Here is a 12,128-nt window from a genome sequence, read left to right on the forward strand (position 1 = left end):
TACAAAAATACAAAAATTAGCCCGGCATGGTGGCACGCACTTGTAATCCCAACTACTCAGGAGGCTAAGGAAGGAGAATCGCTCAAACCCAGAAGGCAGAGGTTGCAGTGAGCCAAGATCGCGCCATTGCACTCCAGCCTGGATGACAGGGCGAGACTCCATCTCAAAAACAACAACAACAACAACAACAACAAACCCATCAGATCCCAAGATTGCCCATTTGTTTGAATTAGCAAAAAAAGAATTTTAAAATAGCTATCTTGAGATGGTATCAAATATTCTAACAACAATTGTATCTGGAGTTTCAGAAGGAAAAAAGAAATTGTAGCAGAAAAAATTTTTGAAAAATATTGGCCAAAATTTTTCTAAATTTGATGAAAAACAATGAAAGTCCAAAAGGTACAGCAAATCCCAAAGAAAATTAATATAAATCATATTCAGGGACATGAGAATCAAATTGCTGAATGCCAAATATGAAGAGAAAATTTTAAAGTCAAAGGAAAAAAAGGTACACGACATATGAAGGAATGACAATGGGATGACAATCTGAGTAATCATCACAAATAAAGCCCTAAGAACATGGAACATCTTTAAAATGCCAAAAATTTGATAGTTCGTAAAGATATTAAACATATGCCTACTTCATGAAGTAACTCCACTCATAAGTATTTACTGAGGAATAAAAATATATGTCTGCAAAATGACTCAAAAAAGAATGTTTATAGCACTGTTGTTCACAATAGCTCTAACAATATATATAACTCTTAACTACACCAACAAATCAATAAGCACAATTATATACATTATATATAATCATATAAATTAAATACAATGTGTGTATATACATATACAATGGAACACACCTGAGCAACAAATGATATATGGAAAAACATGTATGAATACATGCATAACTATGTTGCATAACACAATCAGAACACAAAATACATACTATGTAATCCCACTTGCGTAAAATTTTTAGAAAATGTAAAACTGACTTATAGTAATAAATCTGTGGTTACCTAAAGGAGGTGGGAAAATGTACAAGAGAATAAGGATAAATTTTGATATAACTCTTTCCTAATATTCTTAATTTCTTTGTGTTTATATGCTTTAGGTTTGTCTCTTGTAAGCATTCTACAGCTAAATTTTGCTCATCTTCCTTAATTCATAATGTTTTTTAAACTGTTCAGTTTAGTCCATTTTAACTTACTGCTATAATTGATACATCTGGAATTTTTTTCTGACATCTTAGTTTATATTTTTTTATTTACCTTAACTATTATATGCTTTTATCCAGGCTTCTATTGTTTTCTTTGTATTTTGACTTCTTTTGTTCCACAAATTGTATACTTTCTGCTTTATTTATCCTTAAATGTTTAACGTACTCATGAATTCTAAACTAATAATCTGTTCTCTTTCTCTAAAGAGTACAAGAACCTTCAAATGTTTTAATTAAAGTCATCCCCTTCTCATTAGGGATGTTATTGCTACCCAATACTTACATTCACCTTGTTTCTTTTCCTTCATCAAGCAAATTAGGTATAGTTTTATAAAATTGTTGCTTATTTAGCTAAATATACATTTACCAAGTTCTTTATTAAATATCAAAACTTTCTAGTGGGTTCAGCTTCTATCTTGCTCAACTAAATTTTTAAAATCTATATAGGTGAGCATCTGTTCAGATTACTATCTAGCTTTAATAATTGCTATCATTCATATTTGCCTGGTACATCACTGTCCATCCTTTTATTTTCACCTCTTTAATTAAAAATCATGTAGCTATCACTTAAACTACTGAAAAATTCATGGAGAGTTTAACTGGTGAGTGTAAACCATTTATATTAATTTTAAATAATACTTGTTTCTGGCATTTCATTTCATGTTTTTCATTTATTTCACTCTTTCATTTTTTTCCTTCTTGATTTTCACTTTATAAGGTCTCTTATGCTACCTTAAAAGATAAAAATTGTTATTACTGTGGTTGTCCTTAAGGCACACGTTCAATTTATTTAATTATACTGATTTCCTAAACTTGAAAAGATTATGTTAATTCAAGAGCAGTAGAGCTCCCCGCTTTCCCTTCAGTTTTCACCAAAATGCATGCCAGTATCTTCTATATTTGTCTCTGTATACCATCTGCAAGCAGTAATTCTGATCATATACAATTTTTTATTTTGGATATTCTTAGTTTCATGAAAAATAATCTCTTCTAGGCATTTACTTGTAACTTGTATCAGGCTTCATAACGTAATTAAACATTTTTTATTGGAATAAAAATTTCAAACAGTTAAGCATATATATCTTAAATGTACAGTTAAATAAGTTTTGCTAAATGCATTCACCACACTAATAACCACCAAAGGAAGATACAAAACATTTCCATCATCACCAAAGTTGCCTTATGCCCCTTCTTGGACAATCTCCCACACTTACTTATGGGTAAAGACAATCACTAACTTGCTCTCCACACAGATTGGCTTGTATTGACTAGAACTTTATACAGATGGAATAAAACAGTATGCTTTGAGGATAGGCCTTCCCTTAGCATACCACTTTAGAGATTCATACGTAAAAGTCTTTTGTGAATATATACTTTCATTTCTTAGGTAAATAACTGAGATTTGAATTCATGAAACATATGGGAAAAATACGCTTATCTTTATAAAACTGACAAACTGTTTTCGGAAATAACTGTACCACTTGACAGTGCCAAGAGACAGTATGAGAGCTCCAGTTGCTCCACATCCTTATCAGTTCATATTTCAACTTCTTACATTTTAGCCACTATAGACATATTAGTGACCTAATTAGTCAGATTACAATTTGCCTTTCCATAATGAATAACAAAGGTGAACATCTTTCATGAGAACACAGATAAATCTTCTTTTGTGGAAGTGTATGTTCAAATCTTTTGCCCATTTAAAAACTGGCCTGTTTATCTTATTATTGTAGGAGTTTTTATATTTTGTTTTCAAGTCCATTATCAGGTATGAATATTACAAATTGTAATAAATACTGTTTCGCAGGCTGTGGTATGTTTTTTGTTTTCTTAATAGCAGTTAAGAAAAGTAGTTTTCAAATTGGCTAACTTTACCAATTTGTTAATTTTTTCCTTTTATATTCATGCTCTTATGTCTCATCTAAGAAACTTTTGCCTGTCACAAGATTACAAAAATTTGTTTCTCAGGTTTTCTTCTATTTTAAGACAAATTTAATAGTTTTGGTCCTTACAAAGAGCTGTATGACACATTTCAAAATTAACTTACATGTATGATATAAGGGTCAAAGTTCTCTTATACCTTATGGATATCCAGTTGTTCTAGTGCTATTTGTTTAAAAGACTGTCCCTTACCCCCACTAAATTATCTTGGTGCCTTAACAGAAAATCAACTGACTGTGTATGTGTAGATCTACTTCTGTACTTTGTATTTGGTTCATTAATCCATTGATCCTTAACACCAATAGAACAATGTCATGAATATTTTAGTCTTAAAATCATATAATGTAAATTATCCAGCTTTGTTCTGTTTAAAAATTGTTTTGGACAGTCTGGGTATTCTACATTTCTCTATAAAGTTTAGATTCAGCTTGTTAATTTCTACCAAAAAATCTGCTATTATACTTATTGGGTTGAATTCAATCTATAGATCAATCTGAGAGAGAGCTGCATCTCAAAAATACAAACATAAATATGTATCTCTCTTCATTGTATTCTTCAATTTCTCCTAGTAGTGCACAACTCTTAAACATATTTGTTAAATTTATCCCCAAGTATTTCATGTTTCTGTTAATTATCCACTGCATATTAAATTACTCCAAAATCCAACACTTTAAAACAAGTTATCATCTCATATAGTTTTTAGAGGAACAACAATTCAGGAGTGGCTTAGCTGGGTGGTTCTGACTCAACATGTCTCAAGAGGTTGTATTCAAGCTATCAGCCAAGGCTGCAGTCATCTCAACATTGGAATGAAGGATCCACTTCTAAGGTCACTCACATAGTTGGTGACAAGCCTCAGTTCATACTGAGTTTTGGCTACTCACAAATAGCATCTTGTCTCTCCAAGAGACAGTGATTTCAGAGAGGCCTAGCAAGTAAAGCAGTACCCCAGAAGGAAATTGCAGTCTTTTACAGAAATCGTAAAAGTGACATACCATCATTTTTGCCATGTGCTTTCTGTTACACAGACCAACTCTTGTAAAATATAGGAGAGGACTATAAAAGCTTGTGACATCTAGGAGGCTGGCTGCCATAGATGTACAGTACATGGAATTTGTAAATCATTTTCTAAGTGCTCATGGCTAGGATATTACAATTTTCTATAATTACTTGGTATCCCGTAAAAATGTTAATTAAACTCACTTTTTAGTTTTAAGAGCACTTTTCCTTAAATAGGAAGTGTGATTCCTTCACACTTCCTATATTAATGAATTTGTTGACTACTTCTTTTCAATCTATGTACAATTTCTTTTTGTTGCCTTTTTGCACCACCTGTGACCTTTAGCAAATGTCAAATTTAAGTGGCAAAAGATGTCTTTGCCTTGTTCTTAATGTTAGGGAAGAAGTATTCAATCTTTCACTAATAACTATGGAGTTTGCTGTAGGATTTTCATGCATATTCTTCATAAAGTAGAGGAAGTTGGTCTCTATTCCTAGGCTACTAAAAGTTTTAAAATAGAATGAGCGTGGTATTAAGACAAACTTTTTCTCCATCTACTGAGACAATCATATGTGGCTTTCTTTTTATATGGTTAACATGGTCAAGCCAACCTTTCTCATCCCTGGAATAAATTCCATGTGGTCTTCATGTATTATTCTTCATGTATTATCTTTAATATACTGCTGAATTCAGCCAGCTATTATTATTTCTATATCCACCATTACGAAGTTATATTGGTCTATAGTTTTCTTATAATGGTTTTGGTAACAGAATAATAACACTGGCCTCATGAAATGATTTGGATAGTGTTCCCTTCTCCTGTTTTTTGAAAGAGTTGAAGAGAATTGGTATAATAGTCATTTCTTAAATAAAATTACTAATGAGCCTATCTTGGCCTAAACTTTGTGTGGGGGGAAAATTTTAGTTAAGAATTCAATATTGTAAAAAGATACCGCACTATTCATATTTTCTATATTTTCTTGGGTTGATTTTAATAACCGTTGACGTTCAAGGAATTTTTCCATTTCACATAAGTTGAACTGATTGCCATAAATGTTCATAATCTCTTTGTCAAACTTTTGATTTCTGTTGCATATATAATTGTGTCCACTCTTTCATTCTAAGTAATAGCTTTGTGTCTTCTCTCACTTTTCTAGATCAGAATAGCTATAACTGCACTGTCCAATACAGTAGCCAGTAGCTATATGTGGCTATACAAACACATTAAACAAAATTAGAACTTCAGTTTCAGCTGCACTAGACACAGTTCAGGTGCTTAACAGCCACATGTGGCTAGTGGCTACAGTACTGACAGTGTAGCTGGAGAACATTTCCACATCGCAGAAAGTTCTACTGCACCATGCTGGCCTAGAGATTTATCAACTTCATTGTTCTTTTCAAAAAACCAGCTTTAGGCCGGATGTAGTGGCTCACATCTGTAATCCTAGTACTTTGGGAGGCCAAAGCAGGAGGACTGCTTGAAGCCAGGAGTTTCAGACCAGCCTGGACAACATAGTAAGACTCCATCTCCACAAATAAAATTTTAAAAATTAGCAGGGCATGGTGGCATGCACCTGTAGACCCAGCTACTTGAGAGACTGGGGTGGGAGGATCACTTGAGCCAAGGAGGTCAAGGCTGCAATAAGCCATGATTGTGCCATTGCACTCCAGTCTGGGTGACAGAACGAGCTCCTATCTCTAAAATATGAAACAAAACAAAGTAAAATGGTGGCATGCACCTGTAGTCTGAGGTGCTTGGGAGGCTAAGGCATGAGAATCACTTGAACCCGGGAGGTGGAGGTTGCAGTGAGCCAAGATCATGCCACTGCACTCCAGCCTGTGTGACAAGCCAGACTCCATCTCAGGAAAAAAAAAAAAAAAAAAAAAAAGTTTTATTTACTTTACTTCCTTTTACTTATTTGGAGTCTAATATGCTCTTTTCTTCCTAGCTTAAGGTGAAAGCCTCAATCACTGATTATTTTACCTTACTTTTCTAATTTAAGAATTTAAAGCTGTAAGTTTTCTCCTAAGTACTTCTTTATTTGTATTCCCTAAGTTGTAATATGTTGTTTCCATCATCTTTCAGATCAAAAAACTTCCAAGTTACCCTTAAGAAATTTTTTCAACTCATTAGTTACATATACATTTTATTTTTCAAATATGTGAGGGTTTCCCAGATATATCTGTTAATTGATTTGCATTTAATTCCATTTTGATCAGACAATCCACTAAACTTTCAATCATCTGAATGACCATCCTGATACCTGAGGTTAGGGACATTAAAGTAGGCACTGTCAGCATGGTGAGGGTAATTTAGGTGGAATAAGCCCTCAGCCCTTCCCTGGCAATTGCTGATCCTTCATCTTGCTGATGCACATCATATTCTCAATCATCCCAAACAGGACTGAAGGCCAAAAGAATGGGTTCAAATTAAAGTTAGATTCTTCTTTTCTACCCCTGCTCTCCTTCTGCCATCTGATTCCTTCTTTCTAGGGCTCCTGTCATTTCTGGAAGTGAGCTGTAGCTCATGCTCCCCAAAACTTCAATTTTTCCTCACTCCTCTAATTTCCTCCCTGAGAAATTTCAGAGAAGAGCCACTTTGGAGAGAAGGCGAGAGCACCAGAAAGAAAGAGAAGGAGGAAAGGCCACAATACCTTTATGTCTTAATATTGAAGGTCACACACTGTAACTTCTGCCACATTCCATTTCTTGGAAGCAAGTCACTAAGTACAGGACATGCCTTATGAAGGGGGCAGTATCAATTTGTGGACATATTTTAAACCACCAAAATAATGTCAGATTTTTTACTTTAAACAGTCATTTTTTTAATTAAGAGAAGCCAAGAAAATATGTGTAGTCATTTATATTTTTATACATATTTATTAGTTCTGCCTTCTTTATTCCTTCCAGTAATTCATGCATGTATCAGCAAACTAGAGTCCATGGCCTAAACCAAACCCACTGCCTGTTTTTTGTATGACCTATGACCTATGAATGGCTTATATAGTTTTTAACTGAGGAGAAAAAGGAGAACATTTTTGTACCATGTGAAAATTGTTTGAAATTTAAGTATCAGTGTCCATAATAAAGCTTTATTGGAACACAGCTAAACTCATTTATTTATGTATTGTCTATGGCTCCCTTCACAGAAGAGATGAGTAGCTGCAACAGAAACCATACTGGCCTACAAAGCCTAAAATGTTTGCTGTCTGCTTTTTGCAGAAAAAATTTGCCAACCCCTACTATAGACCCAAGTTACGATCATGGGGTGATTTCCCTCGAGCCTGAAGAATTTCTATTATCATTTTCCATATAATACATATGTTGACAAATTCCCAGACTCTGTTAGTCTGAAAATGTATTTCACCTTCATTTTTGAAGGATACTTTTGCTACATGATAACAGGACATTGTGGATAACACATCATAGCAACAGTGGATACTGTTAGGTTCTTCTGAAGATTGTTAATTTTTCTTCTGTCAGTTAATCTGTCTGGACTCAAACTGCAAATACAGAAATTCTGGCTCAAATTTTTTTTTGGGGGGGGGGTGTGACATATTAAACATGATTTTTTGACACCTTTTGGCCTCCATTATTTTTACTGAGAAGTCAAGTGTTAATTATCTCATTATTCCCCTGTATTTAATATGTATATCTTTTCCAGGCTGCTTTCAAGATTTTCTCTTTATCTTTGACATTTTAGCAGTTTATCTATAATGTGCCTAGGTGTAGTTTTCCTTCGTATTTACCCTTCTTTGTGGTCACTGATCTTCCTGGATCTGTAAGCTAGTATTTGTTCGTTTGTTTTGAGACAGTCTTGCTCTGTTGCCTAGGCTGGAGTGCAGTGGTGTGATCTCAACTCACTGCAACCTCTGCCTCCCAGGTTCAAGCAATTCTTGTGCTTCAGCCACACCAGGAGGCTGGGATTACAGGCGTGCACCACCACACCTGGCTAAATTTTGTATTTTTAGTAGAGACAGGGTTTCACTATGTTGGGTGTTTTTTTGTTTTTGTTTTTTTTTAACCAAATAAGGGATGTTTTCTGCCACTGTCTTCAAATAATTTTCAACCCCTTTATCTCTCATTTCCTATGGGACTCCAATTAAGGCAGAAAGACTTCAGTTTTTCCCACACAAGCTAAGCACAGGCAGAAAATTTCCTCAGTTTTTCTAAAAAGCAGCAAACTTGCATAGCTCAGCTATTATAGTTATGTCTTTCAAGGATTATCTCTTATTTGATTTCCACTTTTTTTTTTTTTTTAAATACGGTTCCTGGGGTCTTCCCTGCATACTCACAGCAGTCGCCAGGGATATGGGCAGAGTTCATACTTTAATTTGGGTTTTAGCCCTTTAGCAGCTCTCTCAGTCCCAGGATTTTCCTCCTAAACCCCAAGCTGCTCTGAAAGTCTTCTAACATAATAAGCCAGTATGGTGGTGGTGGTGGTTGTTTTCTATCTCTGAAACTATGCAAGTTAGGAAACCCCTTGTATAAAAAGCTACAAATTCACAATTCTTACCCACTGCTTTACTACCTTTAAAGAATAAACTTTTCCCTACTTTCTGCCTACTTTTGGTCTTTTTCCAGTACTTTCAAATATTTGGTTATTTAAAAAATTTTTTTCCAGGTTTTATCACTGTTACTTGTGGGAGGATTCATTCACCTCACCAATTCACCACTACCTAAAGCTGGTAGTTCCGTTTTTTTTAAGAACAATTTCCAAAACTTGAATCTACAGTTTTACATATAATAAAATTTATAACGTGATACCTTTTTATAATTAGTATATTGCTAATACTATAGTGGAAAATGGAATAAATTACATAAAATAATGGAAGAGCTCCAACGTCCACAAAAGTAGAAATTTGCAAGTGAACACACATAGACACACAATTTCTTCATGCAGCCTATGCTGAAACTGGTGCCCTCCTATTCAAGATCCATATGTAGCTGGCATACAATCAGGTCTGGGGTTGTCAGGCTGGGTCATGAAAAAACAAAGCAAATAAACCATTTGCAACTATTTAAGAGTTAATAGAAATTAATTTAAGTGCTCCAAAATGTTTTATAGACTATTTTAAATAATGTCCCATGGATTAAAAGACAGAATAGGAAGATGAATAACTGGAATGAGGATTTGTTACATTCCTCTTAGAAACAACAGCAACAATTAAGAATAATTTTAAGGATGTCTTTTTAAAACAAAACACTTACCTTTGTTCCTCTTAAAACGAGAAAATACTTTAAATACTGTTTTTCAAAATACATTACACACTTTTGTTTTAACCAAGACAGCAATGGCAATTGAAAAAGAATCCACAACATTTGCTCTTAGGAATTCTACTTATATTCTCCTCTCACTGACAACTGGATAGTAAAATTTCATGGAATTTCAACCAGAAAACTGTGAAATTAGCAAACTAAATCAGTGGTAATTTATTAAAAGCTCAGAACAGATTATGTAGGTCCATTATACGCAAATTGCTGAGTTGTCTTTGAGTATTTTGAAGGATCCACTTATTCTCACAATAGCAGTGCCTCAATAATAGTAATCTTACAACTGGCAAAAGAATCAATTTTCATGCAGAATGAGTACAACAAATAAAGAGCAAGAAAGGAAACGGAGACCAAGGGCATCTTTTCACACCAATTTTATAAAAAAGCAAACAAAAAAGAACATGCACCATGATTCTGTTATTCTTCCTCAAGCCAAAACATTAATGCGGTGGTTTTGCTCTAAACCAGACATAGGAAAGGCTGGCTGAAGCACTGCAATCAAACTAAGTGGATTTACCAATGATACACAAAAATAACATTTGCTAATGTTGAAATTTCAAGCATAAGCAAACACAAAAATCATCCAGATTTAGAAAGGGCTATGAGAAAACTTTTTGGGAATGCTGAATATATTCATTATCTTGACTCTGGAGATAATTTCATGGGTGCCTACATACGTCAAAACTTACCAAATTGTTGTCTTTGCATTCAGTTTTTTACTTCAATTAGACCTCAATAAAGTTTTTTGTTTTGTTTTGTTTTTTTTTATGAGCAGGAAAGAAAACATTGTTGATTCCTATCCATCACTTGGCTACTTGAAAGACAAATAGAAACCAATCCAGTGACTGTAACCAAGTATAATTAACAATCCAATGATCACAGGCAAACAGAAAAGTCACCAAAGTTAAAAAAGTATATCAGTATTTTCAAAAGAAAGTACTAAAGACTCAATAGAAATATTCAAAGACTGCTCAGAGGTTTATGGAGGCCATGTTGCCCATACAATCTATATCCCACCCTGGTGTAGGATGCTCCTGGTTTCCATTTCCAAATGGATATGTGATAACAGTTTATCAGGATTTGTAGCCTTACTGTACTTCTCTTCCTTGCATCTCTGCAGAATCTCTAAGCTCCTCTGGTGGACTGGGTGTTGGAGAAAGCTAAAACTATCCATACTTTTCAAAATTGCACATGGCGCTGTATCATCATGTCCTTAGGAAGCAAAAAAAAAAACAAACAAAAAAAAAAAAGGAGAAAAGAAAAAGACATTATATAAACCCAAACCAACAGAGAATCAAGGACAATGCTGCCAACTATTTAAGGGTGTATAAAAATGTATCAAATAATAGAGGTTATATGTGAATGTCCAATTATTTTGAGGAAAATGCTTAAAAATAACAGGAAAAAATACAGGCATTTTTCAGATATTCAAAGTGTCCTTTTCAGTACTCAAAGTATTGTTAGTTAACACCATACTAGAAATTTCTCAATACAAGCAAAAATGCAAAAGCAATTTGTATGATTTATTTTTTAAAAGGACTTATTTTTATCAGGTCTCAAATATAATTAACATATAGTTGGCAACACTGATGGAACCCCAAAGAGAAATATACCCAGAACAATTTACTTAAACAATTCTTTCACAAATCCTGCAATTAACCACACTTGTAGGAATTCCAACAAGTGTGTCAATAATGAAAACATGAAGAAAAGCACCATAGAGCAGGAAAGCCCAGCAGCACTTCTGTACTTATAAATTTGAAAACAAAGCTGAAGACTCTGTACCTCATTATCACTTCTTAGGAAAATAGGATAGAAATCAGCTACCAGTGAAAAATAGAAGAGAGCACATTCAAGTAAAGACCAAAGCCCCAGATTAGTGTTATTTAAAGTGAGTACTTAGGAAATAAAGTGAATGGGAGATGAGTGCCATAAATATTAGCAATAAAGAGTTTCCAGGCTTTAGGGTGGTGGTTGTGTAACATTTATTCAGAGATCACCTCTAGAGTTAGGGCATAATGTTCAAATTTAAATAAGTTTGCTTTTAAAAAACAAAGTAAATAATAATATAGAGGCAAATTAAGTAACACATTAAAATGAACTAAAGTTCTATTACTGCATTTTACTGTATAATTAGGAATGAGATACAACAGAACAATCTTTGGAAAAATCTCATAGCAGAATCATTTTAAAAGTTAAACAGTCTCATACTAATTCAAAGAGGTTTGTAGGGCATATTTTAGTCTCATTCTAATTCCCTAAATTGGATTTATATATCCAGAGAATAGGCAGCCATATTTGGCAATGGAGAGGGAATCTAATACCATAAATCATGTAATATTATACACAGAAAACAGGCTTTTAAAAAATAAAGTGAATTTGAAATATTTTTCATAATAATAAAAAGTAACTAAACTAATAAAATACTATATTATTTGTACAATACGAAAAGTCAATAGGTACAAAGATTGAATGTTTCAAAAAGAGAAGTATAACCAAGCTTAACATCATTTCTTACTCAAAAGATACCTCGATAAACATACTCTATTCTCATTATTACCAGTAATCCCCCCTTGATGGATTGCTTGGAGAAAGAATGCTTAGGCCTTAAACTCCACTGCACTTGGTTTGGCAGTCAGCTGAAGGGGACCAGTTGAGGAAAAAACACCCAGTGAGTTCTAGTCAGACTCCATT

The 12,128-nt window shown here is 33.8% G+C and overlaps 1 protein-coding gene across 8 annotated transcripts in view; it reads right to left on the minus strand.

Moving 5' to 3' along the window:
• MYO9A (myosin IXA) overlaps positions 1-12,128 on the minus strand; it is a 298,032-nt gene that overhangs the window by 118,737 nt on the left and 167,167 nt on the right. For all 8 annotated transcript variants that reach the window (XM_008971877.4, XM_034939060.3, XM_008971875.4 and 5 more), the window contains one exon: positions 10,527-10,646. In XM_008971877.4, coding sequence (XP_008970125.3) covers positions 10,527-10,646 — 120 coding nt within the window. The remainder of the gene's footprint in view (positions 1-10,526; positions 10,647-12,128) is intronic.

The sequence above is a fragment of the Pan paniscus genome, chromosome 16 (assembly GCF_029289425.2).
Source record: "Pan paniscus chromosome 16, NHGRI_mPanPan1-v2.0_pri, whole genome shotgun sequence".
Classification (NCBI taxonomy): Eukaryota; Metazoa; Chordata; class Mammalia; order Primates; family Hominidae; genus Pan; species Pan paniscus.